Source organism: Lissotriton vulgaris, chromosome 12, assembly GCF_964263255.1.
Source record: "Lissotriton vulgaris chromosome 12, aLisVul1.2, whole genome shotgun sequence".
NCBI classification, from domain to species: Eukaryota; Metazoa; Chordata; class Amphibia; order Caudata; family Salamandridae; genus Lissotriton; species Lissotriton vulgaris.
The window spans coordinates 532,428,019-532,454,044 of NC_141700.1; the positions used below are offsets into that span (position 1 = coordinate 532,428,019).

Consider the following 26,026-nt stretch of genomic DNA (forward strand, 5'->3'; position numbering starts at 1 on the left):
CCTGTTCCTTGTTAATATGCCCGTTCATGTGAAATAGCTGCTCTCTGTTCCTTAGAATATTTGCTGATTCAACCGCAGACACACACAACTCTTGTTTGCAATGGGCAGTGCAGATAGGCGGGATCGGAGCAAGCTATGCAAGGGGCATGCTGGGGGTCAGAGTGGGTTAGCATTAGGGCAGAGGGGGTTATATGGTTTCATAATACCCCCTCCTCTCCTACTGATCAGTTTGAACCAGTAAAAATGGAGTGGATTTTGCTGACATTTGAAGTGCAAAGCATAAAGTGGACATTAGAGGCTTCATAAAGTCATGTTTATCACTTTAGAATTCTGAGTGACTTCTTAGACATTATGAGCTTCACCCGTATTAAGTATAATATTCACAGACTGTGGTAGCAAATATCCAGTAAGTTAATACTTACCCATATACAGCTAAACACATTCTGTGCAGCCAAGGTAAAGGGCAGATTAGTTTCATTTTGAACCACTAGAACCAATAGACAGCAGTTTGGTTGGCCAACAGAGTTTTCTGATGGCCAGAAGCATCAAATATGACTTTATGAATGAAAGTGAATTATAGTTGCAAAAGAGTGACACGGTATGTGGGATTCTGTTTAATAGCACCCTGCTCATGTGAAATTGTTTTTTCTTCCCAGCAGTAGAATTTCCAGATTTTCAATGAGAGTATGTGTTGCTTCTATTCAGCAGCAGGTCGATTGTTTCCCCGCATGATTTGATTGTACGGCGGTGCAGGGTTCTCATTCAGAAGTTTCTTCTTTTCATCCCTGTTGTTCTGCACAGGAAACATGTACATTTTAATTTTAGGGATCAGAGTAAACAAAAAATGAATTACAATTTGAGTTCATATTAACACAGAGGCGACGGTATAAAATATTTTCTATAAAAGATATGCGGACTAAATAAAATATACATTTTCAATGTCTTTCAGTTTATGTTTCATCTCCACCAGATTCATTCAACATGAGATAGTCAGAGTCTCACATCGACCGAGTATTAAAATTAACATATGTTTCCATTTTGTGTAATTACGAGCCAAAAATTATTAAAAGGCCAAGTTAAGAAGAACATTTCTCAAGCACGACAATAAATCAAACTTGAGGTCAGTGCACACAGTATATGTGGAGACAGTGTGAACAACGTAGTCATTACATCACAGTTCCTTTACAATGCGGTTGTTACAATGACTGCTTTGTTAGAACGTGGTGCCTTTACAACGCAAGTCATTAGATTGACTTGCTGTAGGGGGCGCTCTAACCTAAGGAATAGTATAATTTACTATTCCAACACCTTCCCCACTGTTGTGTAGGCTGGAGTTACAATAGTAAATTGTACTATTCCTAAGTCCAGCGCTCCCCCTATAGCAAGTCGATCTAATGACTTACGTTGTAAAGGTATTGTGTTCTAACAACGCAGTCGTTGAAACGACCGCGTTGTAAAGGAACGCGATTTCAAAGTAGGCAATGTAATATGCTATATTCAGTATATGGAGTCCGAAACAAGGCAACAAAGATAGCGATATTAAATATCGGGGGCGTTTTACATAGCTGGGTGTCCTGGTCCTGCTATGTGCCGGTGACCACCCTCTTTTCTTGCACCTGGTGTAGACTGGGGTATCTGATTGCATAAAAATGCAGTATCTCTAGTAGTATTAGCTCCCTCCTCAGTTAGCACGTGCTGGGTAGAATGCAGCAGCTAAATACCAACCCTATAGTTTAAGTTTGTTGTTATATTCTAATATTCCGACGCTGTCAGTGAGTCTGGTCTCTTGCATCACGGCATGCTAATTATGCCTTACATGAGATACGTCCTGCAAAACTTATAATGAGTGGTGGAGTGGCCACTGCAGTTTTGAATTGTGCTCTCGGTTATGATCTCGCACAATTAAACTAAGGTACCCCCAGTTACTTTGAGGCCTAAGAGGAGGGGGAAGGGAAATAGATACAAATAGAACAACCTCTTATCAGGCCTATCTGATTTGAAAAATGGCAATAACTCTAATCACAGTGTTCATTATCTAGCATAGATACACAAGAGAAGAATTTAACTTTCATTTATATTGTATTTATTACTCGAAGAAAGTTTTTTTGTATATATATATTTTTTCACGCTTTTTTTGATATAATAGAACATATTTTTTCATTGATAAACACATTGCATAAAACATATTCACAAAATTATTTCAAAAAAGGAGAAAGACATTCCTTCACTTTTCCAAGCATGAAATGATATTTCAATAGCCCCCAAAGAAAAAATGAAAAAATTATTAACATTCTATCATTCATCCATTCTCACCTTTCATTCCTCTCATACATACCAACTATCATACTGTAGAAACAAATTTACAAAGAAACCACATCTGAATGAGAATCTTACTACAATAATTCTATTTTTCTTATATCAAAGCATTCAATACACAGAAATAGATTCATCACCTTGGTTTTGAATTTTCATTTTCTTTGACTTGATTCTTAGGTGGAGCTCACAGATGTGTGTTGCTGGCCTACGCACATTTCGGTGAAAAGAAGATTGTTATCACCTTCTTCAGGGCCAATAAAGTACATATTCCATCTTTAAAATTTGTCTGGGGGCTTCTATATGTCTTAAAAGGCGCATGAGGCTTGCTTTCGTATTCCACAGAGTGTCCACACTGATATTTGGAGACACTAGGCTCAGATAAAATTAAGGTCTTCTACCCAATGGGATCCCAAATTCACGATGTTACATTCAACATTAATTGTCCAGATATGAGAGGGTGATGTAACTTCCAACTGCGACCTAAACACTAAATCAGGATTTAGTATTATTTTATAGTCTTTTACATCTATTCATCTTTGCCTATTTGGAAACATTTGCAAATTTTTTAACGCAAAGACATAATCCGAGTTTAGGGTTTCCGCTGTTGACCAAAATTTTTTTTAAAAAGTTATGATCTCTACATTATCTTTGTTTGTATTACAGAGATGATTTATTCTAAGAACCCGAGTAGAAACTAGATCCCCTAGGATCAAGAGGAGTAACACAAATACACGTATTTGTGTTTTCGTTGTATTTAAGTGGAATTACTAACCTCATTATTTTGGGAAAGTTACTTTGCATGGATTGAGTATAACAGATTTTTTAACACTTTATTGTTGATATTGGACAGGCATGTTTTGAGATATCTTATTACATATTTAAAGTTTCGTTTTTTCACAAATTCATGTTTTTTACGGGTGAAATCATGTGATTTCAAGAAATGTTAAGCTTTAGAAGAACTAAAAAGAATACACATTGCCCATATGCATTGATGAGATGCGACCACCAAGTTCTGAATTGCTATAATTCACCATTGATTAAGTGAGTCATTGAGTAGGAATAGTATAGCCATAACTAAAGGCTAGTTTTGTTCTCTAAACCTCTCTTTTAGACTGTCTTGCTTTTTAAATTCGATTGGATTTCACACATGAATGCTCAAAGCTAAATAAAGATCGTAAATCACATTGGAGGTATGTTAGTGCTATTGAATGGAATTTGCGAATATTGCGGCGATGTTAACTGTGATGTGTTCTAATTTTTATCTGCATTCTCCGGTATGTTCATGCTATGTAAAATGAGGAAAACTGTGAATTATAATATTGATGTAGGGGACTAATGGACCAATTGTGAGGCATAATAATATTAAACGTGCCTCTGTGGCAATGCAGCATAGTAATATTAATAGCTCTTTGACTGTCCATATGTTTGTCCTTACTAAAGACAATAGTCACCCTTTAAATGGTGATTATAGATGATTATGTAGATATTAATGTGTGTTCTCTTCCAATTTCAATGGGACATCATTGGTCGATCATATTTTTTAAAACAACATTAACTGGATCATCCTGAATGTCATGAACATATGTACTATAGAGCCATATCTGTTCTTTTTATTTTAATGTTTATTGTCTTTTCCTTTGTAATTGTTGATTTATATACATTTTCATTGTATCATGTTTTTCCCAAATCATATTATAGGATAGCAATGCTAGAATTGTATATTCTGTTTGGATATTTTTTGCTTTTTGGTTTTGTCTGGTTCATGTACATTTATAAGGGATTTCTGTTCATAATTTGTAAACACTGTTTTTTAATATATATTTGAGCCCTAAAAAAGTCCTTATGAGGAAGAAACACATTGGAGATTATGAATTTTAAAAAATTGGAAAAAGAATAAAGAATTTTCATAACAACAAGCAAAAACTCACCAGTGTTTCTCTCATTTTTGTTTGGGAAGATCTTGATACACTGTTTATTTGATGTTGAGCTTCTAAAATTTGTGGATTACTAACAAGTTCCACCTACAAGATATATTAATTTGAGGTCTGGTCCACCCCTTGGTTGATGTGTCATAGTGGTATTTGTGAAATGAAGTGCTACTAATCCCCATTAGTCGCATCCCCCTCGGTACACCAGTTGTTCCTTTCAAAAAACTGACTCAAAAACTTGTTTATGTTAGATTGCTGAAATGTTTCTTTATTATTGACATAATCTATGTTAATTCATTCCTGAATTTTTTCTTGATTTAACATGGAATTATAATCATTCCAATCATCTCTTCCAAAATATATAGTATTGATTAGTTGCTCTGCTCCTGTGCAACTAATGGGGATTAGTAGTAGTACATTTCAGTTATATTTTGGACGTCTGAGGACGAAAGACGTCACCCTTGGAGCACACTACCGAAAAAAAATCTACAGATTTACTAAAAATACAGAGGATGTTCACCTGCATAATATTGTTTTGTTTCAATCATAGTGGTATTTGTGCCACTTCTTTTTTGGAACATATGGAAGTCGTGTTACAGGCCCCTGTGCACCAGAAAATGTCATATTAGACTAAGCCTAGATAGGGTATTGCTGACTGGTGCGGGATCTTTAGCCTTGACTCTCCATTCCTTTTGAGTTTCTAATCATGCAAGGGTGGCTCAAACGCCTGCTACTCTTTTTACTGCCAGCATAGTCAGCCGGCCAGCCTCAACTTTGGGGTTGAACCATATTACATGTTGTTGCACCCTGTGACTACTCTACCCGTTGTGGTGTGCTTGGCCCTTCTATTTTGCACCCATGAAGGGTACAGGGGCATAAGACAGGCGCCTAATGCCCCTGTGATGCAGGGGCACCCACCCTTAAGGGGACAACGCCAGTCATCCTAAGATCTATGAAAATCTGTGATATATGCAAATCTCCGGTGCCTTGCTCCGCAATTTGCAGGAGACCCATGGTTTTGGGTTATGACACGAGTGGCACACTAATAGTCCAACATCTCCAGGTGGCACACAATCACTGCCTCTGTACTATGGCACAGGCACAGGAAAAAATGTGTTCCCTCATTTGTGTGGGGCAATGTCCCCATGGCAATGAGGCATAACACCCCTTATGTTGTGCCATGGTAAAAGATGTGCTGCCCAATACTCTTTTGAAGCACAATAACTGCCTAATGCCATATGCCCTGTAATTTAGGTATTGTGGCAAAAAGATTCAAAGAAGTATTTTAAGAAATTGGGTAATTGGTTGAGGGATGTGAAAGTCCCACTCAGTCAACAACGACAATTATTATCAGGGTGAACCACAAAAGTCACTAAATTAAACTGTGCTTAACCCTCTGGTAGCTTGGCGCAAAAGCAGTCAAGCTTAACTTAGAGGCAACGTGTAAGATATTTTACAGCACACAAACAGTAATAAAATGAAAAAAACATCCCAAACCAATTTGGAACAAGCATTTGCATTGCAATCGGCCTCACCTTTAGGACCCTATATGTATTTATCTATGCAGCATATTATAGTGGGTACAGCAACATTTACTGTCCTAATGTTCATGATTCAGGGAAAGGATGCAGTACAACAGGCCATCACTAGGTGTCCCTTGGGACCTCTTTTGGCCACATAAGATACTGCACACTTTTTTTTTAATCAATTAACAAAATAGCACAATACAGTGATCTTGGATGTGGCGGCAGGCAAGCAGTGTTGTGGGGGGAGAAGGAAAAGGGTGTTTAAAGGAGGGCTATGCAGTGCAAATGAAGCATAAAATAAACAAATGAAAAAAACTGCAAAAAAAGAAGTGGTCTTGGAGGGGTGGTGGGGGCTTGCAATCAGTGTTGTGGGAGGGGAGAGGCACGGGGAGATTAAGGGACGGCAAGGGGCCTGCAAGCAGTGTTGTGGGAGGCATGGGAAGATTAAGAGACAGCAAGCGGACCAAAGTTTCATGCAAAAATAAACAGAACTCTTAACAAGCAGAGGCAGGCCAACTAAAAAAACTGTGCTGTCAAAGTATAACTAACATGAAGAGTAAGAACAGGTGTAACAAGGGGAGTCCTCATCGGAGGATACAAAATTCCAAAAGGAGGAACTAATAACTGTGATCTCAATGAAAAGCCAGCATTTCTAAAGGACAGTAAGAGGAAGCAATGAAAAAGATTGGTGTTTTTGAAGCCCATATCCTAGATACAACATGTCTTGAAGAGACAGCACATGCATTGCTTAGGCAACACTTAGAAATAGAATAAATTCTAATCACTAAAATGATACTAGTATGACAAAACTCCAATCAGTAGAAATTCAATTCCAAATTTTAAGGTAAGTATTACACCTAAAAACATAAAGCTCCACTCGTGGTTGTCTGGTCGCACTAGACCGAGGGAAAGTCGCAAGTGGAGGCTGACTATGGGTCGGATGTAGGAACCAGGTTAGTCCTGCTGAATTAGTTACTTTCTCAAAGTTCGATGCAAAGAGTTCCTATCGCAGTTGAGGAGGCAGAGAGGAGCATGGAGAGTATCATGGACGATCATTGCAGTAGCATGAAGGGCAGGCAGGATGGCATGGGCTGTTGTAGCGCGAAGAGCTAGTCGGGCATAACGGTTGATCGTTGCTGATGCCGTGCATTGGTGTTCACCGCAGGCTGTCGTTGCAGTGTCACGGCGTGCAAGTCCTGAGTTGCTAATTGCTGCTGGCAGTTGCTGTAGCATGATGACTCAGACTCGCATTAACGTTCATCATGGGTGGCAGAGTCTTGGAGTGAACATGCCCATTTATGGCCTGAAAGAGCCCAAAACTTCAGGATTTTTTTGAAGTAGCTCAAACGGATGTCAGTCAAGGGCCCAGGACATGAGGGGGCACCTATTGGGGATCAAGAAGTCACTCCAGCAGAAGCCAGCAGGGGCGAGAAAGGTCAAGTTGCAAGTCCAATGCATCAGGTCAGCTAGGTCGTTTCAGGGAGGCTTCTGGAGCTTGTTGTGTCTTAGTAGCTCTGGCAAGAGGTCAGACATTTGACCCTTGGAGACACACAGGATAGCCTTGGGTGAAAGGAGCAGGTCCAGTCTTCCTTCTCAGAGAGCAAGACAGTCCCCAAGTAGCTAGGAAGACTTCCAGTAGCAGCAGGACAGTCCTCTGGTGTCAGAGCAGCCCTTCTTCTGTAATGTCCACAGGCCCAGATGTGTTTTGATGAGTGGCTCAAGAGGTCCAATAATCATACCTGGTGCTAGTCTTTGTGTGTGGAAGGGAACCTCGATAGAGACACCATGATGAAGCACGAGCCAGCACAAGAGACCAAGTTAAGCCCAACGAACAAGAGTACCCTAAATCAATGTTGCAAAGCACTGCAAGATTCCGCATTGAATATGTGTCACGCAGCTGAGGAGATGTCCTACTCACAAAGCTGATTATGGAAAGTTTGTCTCTTCTCCTGCCAAGGTTCCAAAATGTCTGGGGCGACAATATGGTGGAGTCAGGGTTCTTTGTGATTTCTGGAGGGAAGCCCTTTGAAGGGAGGGTGAGGAAAGGCACAGAATCGTCTCAGCCATCCAGACAGAATGGCCCATCCTGACCACACCTAGTTCTCTTCTTCTCACTATGTGCCAGGAATACACAAACCCCAGCAGCAGAACCTTTCACAGTAATGCGAACCAGGATACTGGCAGAAGGCACAACTGGTTAGGACAACAAAATGCCAACTTTTTAAAACTGGAATTTTCATAATAGTGTCCGAAAATGACTTTACCATCAAAGAGGACTTCAAATCACAATTCATTTGAGCATATTTGTATGTGCTTCAAATCCAAAGTACGCACCTATTAAATGTGGTACGATAACCCTGAGTTAGCCTTACAGTAGTGAAAAAAGACTTCAATAGTTTTACACTAAAGGGAATGTAAAACGTAAACCCACATCCTATTTTATTTATACCATGCACCCTGTCCTATGGGCTTTTTAGAGACTACCCTACAGGTGACATATATTTGTTAAAAAAAGAAGGTTTAGGACTGGTAAAGCATGTATTTTGATAGGTTAAAATGACAGTTTAAAATGGCACTACAAACTGCAGTGGCAGACCAGAGTCATGTTTTAACCCCTTCAATGCTGATGACGAGCTCAGCTCGTCATCAGCCACGGTGGTCGTGTGCTGATGACGAGCTGAACTCGTCATGAATATATGGCATCAAGAATTTTAAATGACAGGGGAAAAATAACCACAGCAGCCAAGGTGTTAAAAGGCTACTTTAGTGCGTGGCACAATGAGTGCTGCAGGCCCCCTAGCAGTATTTCATTTACTAGTCCAAGGAGTACTGTTCTACTAGGGACTTACAAGTAAACTAAATGTGCCAATAAGGTGTAGGCTAATTGTATCTTGTTTGAAGGAGAGAGAACAAGGACTCTAGCGCTGGCTAGCAGCGGTAAAGTGTGCAGAGTCCAAAAGCCAAAAATCGAATGCAGCATTACAGGAGTGAAGGCAAAAACCATTATAGGAATACAATGACAAGAATGTCGGATGTAGCAGGCATTATTTCTTTTGACAAAGAAAAAACTGTCTTTCCTAAAATGTCATCCTTCAATCTTCAATCGCTGTGGTTCTTTTTGAATTCAAAATCTTTTAAAATCATCTTCTTCCCCACAAATATTAATCACTAATCAATTTCTTGTTTGTGCTTCTGTGAAAATATCTACTGTTTAACTACTTGTGGAAATTCATTCTAGCAAACTCTCTTTGACCAGTGTAAGAAACGTTTTGGTGACTATTTAATAATGATAATATTTTAATGTGTTCTGATGCACGAGACACAAATAATAATCATGTAACAACTTGCTATCTACATAGGATGACAATGGAAAGAATACTCTGGGATCCATATTTCAACCTTTATGCACAAAAGGTGACAAAGCCTAGGAGATGATATGGCGCTGTCGACGTATTAATGGTGACCCACTGCCTATACCTAGGAGTATTGTCAGGCATGTGGGCCTCAGGTACCATCCCTCCATCACTCAGGGACACTATGGTAACCTCAGATAAACCGCCCTACTCCTACTGCGACTATCTTTTCCCCATCCGCTACACTGGCCAACCCCTAGAACTGCCTACCAGAGGGGGGCTGCGCACTCTTGGAGCACTTAGCATCTCCCTATGCATGCCTCATACTGGAAGCACTAGTAGCACTTAGAGACACACTTAGCAGTATTTTTGCCCGCAAAACCTTTCTTTTGGTGGCAAGATTAGGATTGGGGCCATTACCCTTGAAAACTGTTTTGGGGGCCTTGTGAGAACTCCTTTTTGGTTTTATCTCCCCTCCTTCTTCTGGTGGGAACCCTGACTACCCTTGTGGGAGTCCTTCTCAGATGCCTTCTTGGACACCTGGTTACTAACCCAGATGTCCACCTACTCAGCATGCTTCCCGGGATCATTCAACTTTTTATCCACCAGGTGCTTGCGCAGCTCTGTAAAAAAACATTGAGCATGGGCTCCCTCATAATGAGGTTGTACAGACCATCATAATCATTCACTTTGCTGCACCTCACCTAGCCATTAAGTCCCTTACTAGAGTAATCTAAGGCGTTTACCCAAGACTGGTTTGGAAGCTTATGGTGGTCCATCCAACTGGGCTCTCTCTTAGTGGATAGAGGACCTCCCGCCTCTGGGACCTTCTGCTCAGGTCAAACAGCCATGTCATCCTCCTTTCCCAAATTAAGTTCCTCCTCATCCTAATGGCTTCCTCATTGGCATAGAGGGCTTTCTGAAGACCCAGGTTTTGGCTTCTTTCTTGCATGAACCCCTTCTCCTTGCAGGGTTTCTGCAGCTCAGCACTGCTGAGATTATCCACATTGAGTCTCCCCACTTCCATGGGATGAGGCAAAGAGATAGGGAACTTGGGGGCATATTACCAAGCCCCATATCGCCACCACAACGTCACTTTTTGTGACATTGTGGTGGAGATAGGGTCAGTGCCCTATTACCAAGGCAGCGTTAAACCACATAACGTGGCTAAAAGCCACGTTAAGTGATTTAATGCTGCCTTGGTAATAGGACCCCTTTCATGCTAAAATTATGTCCCTTCCTGTACATAAACAAACCTTTTTTTTACATGCCATTTTGTAACTTAAATGTGTGCTGCATGAAGCAGCACACACGTAAGTTACAAAATGACATTTTAGGTTTGTTTATGTACAGGAAGGGACACCTTCCTGTACATAAACAAACCTCCCTGCTCGTAGACACCCTTGCACTCTGGTGCAAGGATCCCTGCGTTGGCGTTAAGTCGTGAGATTTAGTGCCATTGCAGGGGGAAATACCAGGCTGCACCATATCCTTCGTAATATGGTGCAGCCTGGCGCTTCCGAAGTGGCGATGGGAGGCATTAAGCCAAGACGGCTAAAGCCTCTCACTGCCACTTCCTAGATAATATGTCCCGTAGTTCCAGAAAAAAGAAAAGATAGCCAATCAGCAAACTAGAGTGAATTTAAAAAGGCTTGAATTGGTCTGAATGTAACCCAAAATCACTTTATGGTACTGCACAGACACAAGTCCAAATCCTCACTGCTGATCACCAGTGTTAGAAAAGTGGTTGCTGGTTGAGTGGGGTAAACTCCCACTTAATCAGAAACCACAGCCCTTGTTAAGATAAAGTCACAAGCAAACTCCAAATGAACCTGATCTCAACCCCCTGGTAGGTTGGCATAGAGTAACCAGGCTTAACGTAGAGGCGATGTGTAAAGTATTTTTGTAGCACTTCAAACAGTAACAGGGTGAAAACATACCACAAAAGGATCCCACACCAGATGTAGAAAAATAGATTAATCTTAAATAAATAAAATTACCGAAATGACAACATTTCAATTAGTAGAAACTGGTGATATCCATCTTTAAAGATTCCAGTTAAAATTGCAGCCAAAAGAACAAAGCACCAAATGTGGAAACCTGGTTGCGCCAGACCGGGACAAAGTCACGAGATCAGGCCGACCGTAATGGAGAGTGGTCTGCCTACACAGACCCAGTTTGGTCTGCTGAAAAAGAGTACTATAAATCCTCATTTGCAGACCGTGGTGAGGTCCTGCGTCGAAGATGCGTCACACAGTAGAGGGAATGTGTCAGTTCCAAGGAGCTGCCAAGCTGCGATGTGAGGTGCTGCGTCATCGTTATGGATCACATCAATGGGGGCTTGCGATGCAAAGTTTGGTGTCGAATGAGTTGCGCTGTTGAGGTTACGCGTCGGTTCTGAGGAACTATGATACTGTGATGCAAAAAACTGCATTGTCACCTCGGCTGCCTCTGGCAAGAAACTCGTGATGTGAGGGCCTGCACCAGGGAAGTTTGTACAGCGGTGGTTTGAAATGCGGGCTCTGAGATCGATACAGTGTCTCTGAGCTGACAGATTCCTTGCAGCAGAAGCAAAGTGTCTGTTCTGCACAGGGTTGTGCTGCGCAGCAGAGAAGATGCTTTGGTTCTGCTGGATCCACCGATGGGCTGGAAGAGCACCTTCAGCCCCACTTCCAAGTGTCCACTACTGAGGTGGCGCCACTTGGCAGGGTAGGATTCACAGTCCAGAGTCCAGATGCTTGGTTTGAGGTATTTGTAGCCTTCTGTTCCTGAGGCTCTCGTCAGCAGGCCAGCCAAAAAGTCCTTTGTGCCACTCTGGGGTCTTGGGTTCCAAAGCTACAGGTCTAGTCCTTCTCATCCTGGCAAGAGGGTAACAGCAGCAGGTCTGCACAGCAGGGCAACACTCATTCAGAGCAGCATTCTAGCAGTGTGGCAGTCCTTTCAGCACCCAGCAGTCTTTCTTCCTGGCATATTATCCACAGGTCCAAAAGGTTACTGAAGGGTTGGTGTTTGAAGTCCAATATTTATACCTGCACCTTCGTTTGAAACGGGAGAAGCTTCTAGAGGTTTTCCTTTGATGTGCTCAGGCTTCCTGCCTTCCTTGCCCTGGCTCCCAAATAACTACAAGGGAGGGACATTCCTTTCTGTGGAGGCAGAACACAGCCTATTCAAGTGCAAGTAGAGCTGTGCTCAGCTGTACCCTCCCATCTTCCTACGGATGACCCATCCACACACACCTAAGCTCTCTATTGTGTGTGGCTGTCTAGGAGGAATACACTAAGCCCAACTGTCAGCTACACCCAGTCAAGTGACCCACAGGCAGACTGTAGGTACTAAATGGCAAAAGCAGGAAAATGCCATATTTTTTGAAAGTGGAATTTTCAAATCGGACTTTACTATAAGAGAGAATTTTACATTACAGTTTCAAAGGTGCCAAACAAGAACTGCTTACCTGTTGCCATTTGAAAGTTACAACTAATTAAATGTAATAAGGTAACTCCAATTTTAGTAGTGAAACACAAATGTAAGAGTTTTTCACTACCAGGACATTAAAAAAGTAAAAGTATATGTCCTCATTTTTAAATGCACTCTGGGCTGTGCAGGGTTTCACTAGGGGTACTGCCTGGTCAAAATAGCAGTTTAAAACTGCACACACAAGCTGGAATGGCAGGCCTAAGATATGTTTAAAGGGCTACTTAACTTAAACTAAGTGGGTGGCTGTTGGAAAGTGGATAATTAGTAGTGGTAAATATTTAGCTGTCACTGGCAATAAGGCCACTAACACAGTCTCAGGTTCAGAACAGGCCTCAGAAAATTATTCCCATGCTCACCTCTTGTAGCTTGGCTGTGAGCAAGTAGGCTTAACTTCAGAGACAGGTATGTAAAGCATTTAAGCATTTAAAAACACCCATTCAGTAAATAATTAAGACACAACTCACAATAAAATTCAAACACCAATTTATAAAAATAAAAGATATTCATATTTTTAAAATGAAACCAAAACAAACACAATCAAATGTAGGGAACCAGAGACATCTGGTCGCGCTAGACCAGTAGAAAGTCAAAGTTTCAGGCCGACTGCGAGGGAGCCCTGCATCAAAACCCCTCGAAAGTAAGCCTTGGCCAAAGTTTTTACCTTCTGACTTAGAAGACTTTCTTGTAGCTTTTTTCTGCCGGGGTCCCTCGAAGCTCTCCACCAGTCCGGATTCTTTTAGGGTTCGCCTGCTTGCGACGAGCTCCCAGTCAAACTATGGACATCAGACCTCTGGAGTTTTCTAGCGGGACGAACCACGGATCCAGGCCAACTCGCAGTTGAAGGTGGACAGCTTGACTCTCGCGTTTGGTCCCGGGCAAGTCTTTTTCCTTCGGACTTAGAAACTTTTGCAGAGCTTTTTCTCTCGGTGTTCCTTGATCCTCTTCACCAGGTCAGATTTGGTGAGGGTTTGCCAGCTTGGATATTGACCAGTTTCTGGTCAAACTTTGGAAGTCAGACCGCCAGAACTTTTCAGCAGGACAAACCTGGAAAGCAGGCCGCCTTTCAGTTGAGGATCGTCGGCTTAGCTGGCCAGGTTGAGTTGTTCCAATTATGGACCTTTTTTACAAAGTTGCTCCAAACTTCTAGAATTTCTTCTTAAAGCTCCTCTAAGGGTCTCAAAATGTCCAAAACTTACTCCAAGGGTCTGGAAGCTCCAAGATGGTCCTGGAAAGTTTTGGACTTCATTTCCCACAATCCCATTGGACAAATCTACTCGTAGCACTTCAGGCTGGGGATTCTTGGTGCTGATGATCCTGGTGAGCTCTGTTAACCGTTGCTTGCAGGGAGTCTACTCTTCAGTCCTCTTGAAGCATGTTTGAACCACAGGGCTGTAGTTCAAGATTGTGCAGCAGGCTCAGTAGGTCAGAGAGATGGTGCTGGTTGGTGCAAATCAAACTTCCAGCATGGACCCTTCTTCTTCTTGTTTCAAGCAGCAGATCTGAACGTCTCTGTCCCTCTCAGATACATATTCTATGTTCTCTGGGGTCAAACAGAAGGGCACTCCAGTCCATTGAGTTGCAGGACAAGACCAGACACCAGAGCATGACCATTCCCTCCAAAGTGTGGCACAATTGTCTTCCAAAAGCACTATTCATCCAAAATTCAATATGGCTGTAGTCTCAGCAGAGAGGCAAGAGGTGGCTAAACCAACCTCCAGGATGGTTCATCTCTATAGTCTACCTCCCCCCTGGCATCTGCAAATTCCTTCCTTAAGGCTGCCATCTGGCTGGGTTCAGAGGGGATGGGTGTAATTGGACCTCACTTATTTTGCCTGTCCCCTCCTTCCTTTGAATATCATGGTTTACGACTCGTCCCCCTTGCTATGGCATTCATGTGCAGCAGAACCCTCTCACCCCAGGATGGCTCCTCACCTCAGGTGCCACGAATCACTTTATCAAAGCAGTCGGGCAAATCCCTTAACCCTGACCAATCAGAGCAGACCACTAGAAGGCTGATTTTGGCTTACAGAGAAGAATACCTTATGACTTATTTTCTTTGCATTTTAGTATAAATTCAACAACAGCATGTTGTTGGATTTATAAATAACATTCCCCCAAGACCTTTAATGATATTTTTCTGCAAATCCGAGCGTTAGGTATTAATCAATAGCTTATTGCCATGTTAACCTACATAGCTGGGGATCTGCAATGGGGAAAATGAACTGGGCAATTTTTCCAACACATGGGCTTATAAAACATCTTTTATAAGGACCCTGCCTATATGTACAGGACCAGGATGTTATTGGGGTAGGCCCTACCATGGTGGGGAGCACACAGTGTTCTTTAAATACCCCTCACACACCAAAAGGACCCTTGGTGTCATGCTTCATCATTTGGGTCTTCGTACCCCTCTACGGAATGCGGCGTGCTACTAGCCGACGATTACGTGGAAGCACTTTAATTTTTGGCTATGTGTGGTGTGTGAAGGGGTTTGGATGTTAAGTGAGTGGTGGGTTTGAAAAAGTGAAAAAAGTGAATATTAAAAAATACCTGGCAGGTGAGGTCTAATAGTTTTAATGGGCCTCCATGCTGGTACTGTTAAAAAGGGTGAAGTGGAGGTATTTTGCATGTTAATGTACAACACCTCATGTGTGCATCGACATGTTTCGAATCTAGGCTTCTTCTTCAGGACGGGGTGCACAGATCCCCACCTTACTCACGTTGTGGTGTCACTAGGCGTAACTATTAAACACAGTTCTGTTTAATTTAGGCTAATATGTGCCTACTTCTTTATTCACAGATATCTCCAATGAATGCCTGAAAAAAATGTGGGAAACAGAAGAACACAAAAAGAACATGTGGCATTACAATAGCAAAATATCCAACATGCTGGTTCAGTGACCTAGAAAAAAGTGAGGGCAGCACTGTCTAGACAAAATATGTCATCCTATTCCTGTGAGGTGCCCTGTAAAGGAAAAAGGGGGCGGGAAAGAACACAAAACATACACACAAAGTAACATAAAACACATGCTCTTTTTGGATATCCTTTTAGATGATGTTATGCTCTAGGATCTAAATGTATCAGTGTGGTTCAAAGTCAAAAATTAAATTTTTAGTGCATACTTGCTGCCAAACTATTTGTTAGCATCATGAGCCTCCTGGACGGTGGGGCTGTAGTGCTTAATAGCATCCTGGAAAGAAGCAGGCAAAAACAATCAAAATCATGGTCCTAGTCCAACCGGAGATTCGTCTCTCATCATAGCTAATCCCTCCACCCAGGTTTTCACGTGATGTAATCCTGTTTCTTGCTCCCCTCACACATGTGTGCCTTTTTGATATGACTATTTCATGATGCGGAAGTTCCCGCCTCTCCCCCTGGATATGTGCCTTACCGCTTTTCTATGCTCCTCTGCCTTGCCCTCTTTCTCCCCTTCTTCCCCCCTCTTTTCCCCCTCTCCCTTCTCTACTCTTGTCCCTTTTCGGTTTTCACCTTGTTCATTAAGTTCACTTTTATAATATATAAAATTAAACCTGACTGCTCCTTTTACTGCTTTGTGCACACTTCTATGTTGCTTTGATAATGCTGCCTAGCCTCCGGGATGTACGGCTGAATAGCGGTGTACTTTGAATTACAAATAAAGGTTTTCCAAAAAAAATAAATAAATCATGGTCCAGCTTGCCCTTTTATTTCTCACTTGGCGAAAGTTGACCCTGTGATCTGTCTCGACTGTGCCATACTCACTTAAGCAGGAGAATCCTTGTTCATTGACTTCCCCCGACCACGGCTCCGTCGATAATGTGTGTGGCCTGGCTGTCTACACTTAAGCACACCCTTCAATTGCCGTTAATTGGTGAAAACCAGGAAAAAGGGGGAGCCATATAAGGTATTTCCGGGTCTTGATCGCCCTCGTAATTGCTCTGCTTGATAGAATTGACAGTTGGCACATGCTGACAGAGGGGAAACTGGAGGCCCTTCCGAGCCCCCTTGAGGGTGTGGTTACGTTCACTGTGATCTGGAGTACCGTATCAATAATGCACTGAGGAAGGAGGAACAATGAGGTGAGATGACAACTTTTCACGTTGCAGTGGCACTTTATTACACAAAAACACATGTATTTCAATAAAATGTATTGCTAAAGAACACTTTTAAGAAAGCCTGGCTTCACTCTGCCAGGGATACATGCTAGATAAAGATTGTTTTTAAAATGTTGCGAGGCAAGCAGAAGTGACTAATTACTAAAATGCGTGTTTTGGTTAAATTGAAGCTTTAAGAATACATTGAAACTAGTTCAAGACAGCACTTTGCTGTCACACAAGTCTCCTGATGAGAATCATTATAGCAAGTTTAATCATTTCAGAAAGAAATGTCAGAGGCTAGGATCCTTAAAAGACATAGGGCCAGATGTAGGTAACCAAATACCGGTCGGTAACGGCCGAAAATCGGTATTTTCGGCTATTACCGACCGGCATTTGGTTTTTGAGATGTAGGGGACCGAAAATCGTCCGAATCGGTAAATATACCGAATCGGTAAATATACCGAATTGGTAAACATTTTGAATCGGTATATTTACTGAATCTGTAAATTTACTGAATCGCAACGGTTTGCGATTCGGTAAAATTACTGAATCGGTAAATTTACCGAATCGGTAAAATACTGAATCTGTAAATAAGAAGTGGCAAAATTGAAAATTGAGATGTAGGTAAGCTCTTAAATACCGAATTTGCTTGAAATTCGGTATTTAGGAGTCGGTATTTACCATGGATTGAAATCAGGCGGTAACCAGGTGCAGCCTATAAAAAAGGACCCAAAATGCAGTACTGTTTACACAATGGCGGCATTCTATGTCATTGCGAGACGGCTACGGCTACAGGAGGAAGGAGAGAGGGAATGGCAGAGACAGGAGCAGGTCTACAGGCAGAGGATCACCTTGTTCATGCTGACAGAGGCAGAGATACTCCAGAGGTACAGGTTGGAGCCAGACACCATCTTGGACCTCACCAGGGATCTCCAACCACTGTTGGAGCACACTACCCCAAGGGCACACGCCATTCCACCCCACGTGCAGGTGTTGTGCAGCCTACACCTGCTTGCGTCAAGGAGCTACCAGAGTGTGGTTGCTGCGGTAGGTGGGGTGACCCATAGCAGCCTGTCCCGCTTTTTCCACAAATTCCTTGACGCCATGTTACAGAGGATGGGCCATTATATATCTTTCCCTGCAACCCATGCCGAACTGCTCCAAACTAAAACTGACTTTTACCAGATGGCGCTTTTCCCCAATATCATTGGCTGCATTGATGGGACCCACATTCCCATTTGTCCCCCCGCTGCCACCGAATACATACATCGGAATCGTAAGTCCAGCCACACCATCAATGTGCAGGTGATCTGCAATGCCAAGTGCGTCATCACTGACCTTGTTGCCAAATTTCCAGGGAGTACCCATGACTCCTACACATTCCAAAACAGCGGCATCTATGCACGGCTGACAGCAGGGGAATTTGGCGAAGGATACCTCCTAGGTAAGGCACATTGTGCGACCCCATTAACACCTATTGCAGTAAGAAGTACATGTATGCATGTGAGTTATGTATTCCCATTTCCTTTTAGGGGACAGTGCATATGCCCTACGCTCCTTCATCCTCACCCCCTACCTCAACCCCTCAACACCCAGCCAAAGGAGATTTAACAGGGCCCACAAGAGCACAAGAAATGTTGTGGAGCGTACCTTTGGCATTTGGAAGAGCAGGTTCAGGTGCCTGCACAAGAGTGGAGGTGCCCGGCAGTATACCCCCCTGACCTGCTGCAAAATCATTGCTGCCTGTGCAATGTTGCACAACCTTGCAGTTAAGAATGGCACAGAAGTGGATTTATCAGATTTCGAGGACCACGATGATGACCAAGCACTGCCTGAGCCACACACAGCTGGACATGCAACACCAACAGATGGCAGACTCAGACGGGAAGAGATTACACGCAACTATTTTTAAGTAAGTAAAGGGACACAGACAGGTGGAGTGTGCACCCAACGTAGTTTAATGTTGTCACTACGCAGGTATCTAAGGCACAAATGTGCAACACAAACTTTTAACTTTCAAAATTGTATGTCCACGGTCACTACCCCATTATATTAACTGTTCATTTGCGTCCACGCTTGGCACTGCCAGATGTATGTGGCTCACTGTGTTCGCTGGGCGTTTGGCCTGTAGCCTCACCTTGTCGCCTGCTGCTCCTCCTTGTCTCTACACCCAGGGGGCTTGACATGCAGCTCCAACTTGTGCTCCCTTCACTCTCTGGCACATCAATTGCAGCAGTTTGTGCTGTTTGAGTATTAATTAGTGCCTCAAGAGCACCGGTCATCCTGGCTATTCCCCTTGTCACCTCATTGCTGTTTTGCGTCAAACACTCCTGACTGTTTATGCTTCGCCTGCATAGCAGGGATGTGGCTGTGGCCAGGCGGTGAATAGCTTTGTTGTGTTCCTGTGCATGCTGCTTCTCCCTGCGCCTTGATGCTATTTCTGTGTCAAGTTTTGTGCACAGTAGCTGCACCGATTGTGTCATTTCATTAATCCCTGTAGCCATGTTCTTGTTCACTTCCACCAGTTCCCTAATGCCCTTTCCTATTTCCTCCATATTGCTATTCAGGGTGCGCATTTGGCGTTGACAGGACATGATGGCCTTTCCTTGCATCCGCTGAATCTTGACCAGGCTCCCCTCCAGGCCTTGGAACACACTGGACCTCTCCCCACGTGCACCTACACTCCTTCCTTGGACTCTGCGGCGTCTTGTGCTACCACGGACAAACTCTGAACTGGACTACAGTGTGGCAGAGATATCATCTCCAGCCAAGGTGTGTGTGTCTTCCACCTCCATTTCACCAGCAGATGTATCCATTTCTATCAGTGGGGCAACGACATGCCTCCTGCCTTGTTGTGCTGCAGGTGTGTCTACCTGCAGTGATGCAGGCATATCTGGTGAAGACATTAACAGAGAGGACTGTGAACGTCGTGGGGATGCCAGCACATCTTGAGTGAATTCAGGGTCTTGGGAAGGTGGCCGGCCGCTCGGTACACCTGTGTCCTGTGATGCACTGGGACCTGGCTCCTGACTTTCATCCCTCTGGGGTGCTGTGCCTTCAGTCTCCTGTGACTGCCTTCTGGATGTGTGACCTGTGGACATATGAGCGTATATCAGCTAGGCGCAAATGTCTCAAAGGCACTACAATTAAATCTTTACAAATTGCACAATGTACATGTTGCCTGCCCTTCATTATGTCTGCAATCATTTGCCTAACTTGGTGGTTGCTGTGCTGTATGACATGGTCTTTCATTTAATAACTACACGTATCATGATGCATTGCTACTGTATGGTGCTGGCACACCGGGACTGGGGTCACTTAGCTTCAAGGGGTGAGGGAAGGATGAGGGTGTGAGGGGGATTGCTGTGCATGCATCTTACCTTTTCTGCTTGCAGCTTTGGCTGAGCTGTCCACTTCTCCCAGTCCGCAGACGCTTTCAGGCTCTAAGGTTGAGGCCACCATCTCCTCAAGGTCAGTGAGGGGGGTTGCTGTGTTCTTTCCTCCACCAGTTTGCGCTGCCTGCTTGTGGTGGTCTGCCAATTTTTTTTGTGAGGCTCCTCAGGTCATAGAACCTCTTTTTCAAATCCTCTGTGACTCTGGTGGTCACTCCCACAGCATTCACTTTGTCCAGTATTTCCTGCCAAATCTTCCTTTTGGCAGATTCAGCCACAGTGAGGGACTGCCTGCCAAACAGTTTGTGGTGCACCTTCACCACCTCCTCCACTAGAACCTGTAGCTCCATGCGACTGAATTTCAGCTTTCTCTTCCTATCTGGCTGCTCTGTGTCTTTGCTGATTGCCATTTTACAGGTTTAAAACTGCTCCCAAACTCTCTGCTCCAACTGCCTCTCCAGAAGCTTCTAATTAGTTGCAGCTGCCTGTGTAGCCACTTCCTGGTAGGGAGGGGGACGGTGGTAGCACCTGATTGGCTGTTTTCTTAAGTTTCACTTTTGCTTGCTTTCCGATTTGGAATTTACCGAATCGGTCTTTACCGAATCGGTAAATTCCGAAAAGCCGATTCCGAATGTTACCGATTCGGTAAATAATACCGATTTTTTTCCTACATCTCATTTACCGATTCATGAATACCGAATCAGTAAAATTTGGTATTTAAGAATCGGTAAATGTGATTTACCTATATCTGGCCCATAATGATATTTAGCTGAGTTATACAGAGTACATTTTTATCAGGCCTAGCGCCTTAAAATACCTAACTAAAGTGATTAACCCTACAAGATCTAATGCAGCTAAGATACCTCAAGAATACAAGGGATTGGGTGTGGGTGGAAAACATGCTAGGTAAAGTCAAGAATTCTAAGAGAGACAGAGATATTATCTTATCTGGGAAGGCATCACCTGGTAGAATTGGCTTGGCAGTCCCAAATCAGATAAACGGTCGACCGGAGATTCTCACCAAAGGCGTCAGGAGAATTCTGCCTTCTGATTGTGATGCTGAATCTTTTATACCTGAAATTGCAGAACTGACACTGTCCTGACGTATTTTCTGACGCAGTTGGCTTGACCGCATTGTCCCAGGACAGTGGGGGCGGTCAGGTGTCCTAACGGTTGGTTGGCCATGCTTGACCGCAGAAAAAATGCATTGTGCGTCTGATCGTTGGGGAAAACAATAGTGGACCGTGGTCGCGCATGCGCAGAGTGAACTGCGGCACGTTATTTACCCACAGATGTTATTCCCTCGCCTGCCTATTTCCTTAGTACGGTATTGTTCCGGTAAATAAACTTGTAAACTGCATGGCAATAGTTAGCACAGCTCAATAGTCAGTACAGCTCATAGATATTGCTCATAAAAAACGGGGAGCGCATGTGCAAGAAGGCAGTGGCTTGCACATGTGGGACCGTTTTCTGCACAGGTATTCCTTCATAACTCTGGTCTTACCAAGGGATATGACAAGGTTTTCTGGCCACAAAACCATTGAGTTAGGGCAGTGAAAAATACGCATTCACCAATCATACAAAAGGTGGCAACTTAAAGGCAAAAGGTATTACACCTTCATATGTGTACCGGATCACACAATAGCAGGGCATGTGCCACTACATAAAGGAGTTTAGAAACCACATGAATACTATATACAATGCCCATAGGGAAGTCAGGTCGGACTGAGTGGCCATGATGAAGGGTTTTGTGACACCCTATAAATCATTGATGGATGTACCACCCATGCCCAACTAATGGGAGCATATCCCATACATTTGTGTATCGTATTGTGGGGCAGAGACTGACACCTTGCCAAGGACATGATCCTTAGAAGAGGCTAATTCAGCTGGCCCCAAGGGATGTCATCGTTAAGCCCATCAATATGGGTACCTAAACGGAATACCCAGCGTTGTTCTTTCTCAAAGAGACCTTTTTCTGAGGGCATTTGCTCAATTATGGTCCAATTGAGGTCATTCACAGAGTGCATCTCAGTCAAAAAGTGGGATACCATTTTGGTCGTACTTTTTTTGCACCTCACATTGCTCTTATGTTCTCCGATTCTGGTTTTTGCTGTTCTTGTCATCATCCCGATGTACTCGAGCACACATGGGCAAGTAATCATGTATATGCCATGTTTACTGTTGCAATTTGTAAACTTTCTTTGTTCCCACATGCTACCATTCCTAAAAGTTAGGTGCCTACTCTTTTTCGTTAGGTGGCAGCTGCAACAGTTGCCACAAGGGTGGTGGCCTTGTACCCATTGGAGTGCAGGTTGTTCTTATTGGTTCATGCGTGGTCTGGTGTGGACCAGAAAGTCCTTAAGGTTCCTGCCTTGCTTGTGGGCAAAAAGGGGTTTCTCAAAGTTTAGGTTGCCACATACAAGGGTGCGCCAGTGTTTATTTACGATCTTGGAGATCTCGTTGGAGTGGGTATTAAATGTGGTCACACAGATGGGCCTTTTGTTTGGTTCTTTTTGTACCTTCTCTTCGAGGAGCTTCTCTATTGTTGTTTCGAGCTCTTTTCATGGCCCTGTCTATCACGGGTGTAGGATATTTCCGATTCTGAAGCTTACTTTTGAGGTCCACTGCTTGTGTTTTGTAATCTTTTACGTTGGAGCAGTTTCGTCTCAGGCGGAGAAACTGGCCATACGGAAGATTATCACGGAGGTGTCGCGGATGAAAGATGTCGTACCTTAGGAGACAGTTTCTAGAGGTAGGTTTAAAGTGTGTCGTTGTCTTTAGAGAGCCTCCCTCTGGGTAAATACTCAAATCTAAAAAACACCATCATAACACGTGATACAGAGCTTGTGAATTTCAGAAAAGTGTTCTGTGTGTTGAGCCAATCCATAAACCGTTCAACTGAATGTAGGTCACCTTCCCAGATGACCAAGACATCGTCTATGGAATGCCTCCATGTTATTATGTTGTGTCTGAAGGGGTTACTTTGATGGAGGATTTTGTGCGCCTCTAGGTGGTGGACGTAGAGGCCAGTCAGACTAGGAGCAAAGGTTCTTCCCATGCTGGTGCTGTGGCTCTGTAAGTATAGTGTTTTTTTCATACTGGAAGAAATTCCTCATTAGGACCAAAGTAATGCACTCCATCACTAAGCTCCTCGGTGTTTGGTATTTCCATGGTGTAGAGAAAAGGACCTCCTCTATGATGTTGAGTGTTTGGTCATGAGGTAAGCTGGTATAAAGGCTTTCTACATCCAGGCTTAGTAGTAGTTGGGTGGTGGAGTCAAAAGGTAAATCATACAAAAGCTGGAGTAGAGCCTTGGTATCCTTCAGGTATGTGTTTGTAGCCTGTACCAGGGGACGTAAGAAGGCGTCCGAAAATCTGGACAGAAAAAAATTACAGTCTGATTCTTCTACAAAGCGCGGTGACGCACACTTTGTAGAAGAATCTGACTGTAATTTTTTTTCCTTGAAGAGAAATGGTGTGCGCGTCACCGCGCAAGATGAGCTGAAAGCGAATGACAAAATTAGAGGAAAGACTTTAAAAGTCAATGACGTCAACAACGTGATGACGTTGGTAAATCATAGAGACAGTCTTGTTGCGCGTAGAATGTCAACGGACACAAAGAGAGTAGAGTCTCCACTCTCCGAGCAGGAATTAAGTGTCTCGAGCAGACCTCGGTGAGTAAATGAAGAATGTCAGGGCGTCATGACACAAAATCCACAATGGAATGCGGGTAGTGAATTGAAAATAATTATGGCGGCTCGAGAGGTTGAGGCAATCCCCGCTCGGGAGGTTGAAGCAATCTTCAGCGGTTTTTACAACTATACAAAAACACCAAAATTCCACAACTTGGATATTGTGCCAAATGTAATTTAAATCGCTTGAAAGGAAAGAAGATCCAGTCTTCAGTGATGAAATGTGCATAAGAGAAAATGATCTTAGATGAAATATAAGCCCTGGTAAAAGTCAGTTTAGCGAGACAGCTCCAATATAAGAAAATGACAGTACCTTAATATTGTTGAATATAAAAGTATATATCAAGTTGTTGTAGATGTAGATATCGAGTTGTTGAAGGCTGAATAGTTGTTATCAGTTGTACTTTGAAGGCCGTTATCAAAATACGTTGTAGGAATGAGTAAGTTGAATTAACGCATCATGGAGATTTATTCAATAAAGTAGTGGAAATAATAATATGAAAAATGTAGAGGAGACACTGAAATAATTCTGTTAGAAGGAAAAAGGTCCAAAAAAATCAAATATGGTGGGTTCTTTGGAGAGCTGCACAGATGTGCTCGTCGCCAATTTTATGTTGCATCCAAAGAAGGAAAAGTTCAGAATCAGTGAAGTTTAAAATGAGATTTATTCTCAAATAAAGTACATCGCTCCTGATCTAGCAGAGTGTTTCTCTCCAGTACAATCTCCTGTCTCCAACTGCAAAGCAGAAGAAGCTTCAATAGATAACATTCCATGTTACTAAGCAACAGAGCCAACCAAATGAAACTGCATCCAACCTATATACAATAACTTAAACCTAATTATACAATAGCTGAACTTACATTAAGCATCAATGTCACAGTTCCAGGATGGAACCGATGCCAGAGACAATCGGTCTTCCTGTTGTCTTGTTTAGATCCTTGTGTATCTTGGGAATGGTGTAGAAGTAGGGAGTCATAGGTGATTTCTGGACTAGGAAGTCCACCTCTTTTTAGCTCCTCCAACAGCACAGATGTCCTTCTCCCTGGCAGAGTATCCACAGGTCCAGAGTTGTACTGAAGTGGTGGTGTCTTAGGTCAAGTATTTATATCCAGTGGTGCCTTTGAACTGGAGGAGACTTCAAAGACATGCCGTTGAAGTACACAGATGTCCTCCCTTCCCGCTCTGGCTCCAGACAAGGTGTAGGCACCTATTTGCGTTTGGGCAGGACATAGCCTTTTCATGTGTTACTGAGGCTGTGCTCAGCTCTTTCTTCCCTTTCTGCCAGTAATGACCCATAAACTCACACCTAAGCTCCCATTGTGTAAGGCTGTCTAGATGAAATACACAAAGTCCAACTGCCAAATACGCCCAGTTATCTAATCAGAGACAGGCTACAGTCAACAAATAGCTAAAGCAAGACAATGTCAGCTTTTCAAAAGTGGCCTTTTCAGAATTGTAATTTCAAATCTGACGTCACCATAAATTAGGATTCCAGAGACACCAAACTTGAAGCAGTCATATATTCCCATTTGGAAATTACACTTATAAAATGTAATAAGGTGATACCAATGCTATCCTATTGGAGCGATAAGTCCTGCATTAGTGAAAAACGAATGTAAGAGTTTTTCACTACCAAGACATGTAAAACTTAGAACTGCAAGTCCAAATTTTTAAATACACCGCACCCTGCATGGAGGCTGTCTACTGCCTACTTTGGGGTGACGTATATGTATTTAAAAGGAAGGTTAGGGGCTGGTAAAATGTTTATTTGCCAGGTTGACATGCCGGTTTACAACTGCACAAAGATGCTCTGCAATGGCAAGCCTAAGATATGTTTAAAGAGATACTTAAGTGGGTGGCACAACCAATGCATGCATACTCACTAGCAGCATTTAATTTACCAGCCCTGGGCACATGTAGCACCTACTTATTAGGGACTTATAAGTAAATTAAATATGTCAAACAGATATAAGCCAATTCTAACATGTTTTAAGGAGAGAGCACATGCACTTAAGCAGCGGTTAGTAGTGGTAAAGTGCACACAGTCCTAAAGTCATCAAAAACAAATTCAGCAAATGGAGGAAGAGGAAGGCAAAATGTATGGGGGTGACCCTGTAGAGAGGTCCATTTCCAACAATGACTAAAAACCTACGTCCTTTCAAGTGTTCAGTCCCCAAGTGTCTGCAGTGCTGTCATGGCCATTATATCTAACTAAGAGAAAAACCTCTCATCTGAATAGACACTAATACATACCACAACCCAAG

At 43.0% G+C, this 26,026-nt stretch overlaps 1 protein-coding gene across 7 annotated transcripts in view; it reads right to left on the reverse strand.

Moving 5' to 3' along the window:
- Positions 1–335: 335 nt before the first annotated feature.
- The window catches only part of LOC147677679 (SLAM family member 9-like), a 752,048-nt gene continuing 726,357 nt past the window's right edge, over positions 336–26,026 (reverse strand). For 6 of the 7 annotated variants that reach the window (XM_086945327.1, XM_086945324.1, XM_086945326.1 and 3 more), the window contains one exon: positions 567–793. In XM_086945327.1, the coding sequence (XP_086801453.1) occupies positions 698–793 (96 nt within the window). In that variant the 3' untranslated portion in view covers positions 567–697. Of the gene's footprint in view, positions 794–26,026 lie in introns of all 7 variants that reach the window. The other variant, XM_086945322.1, reaches the window with a different exon arrangement.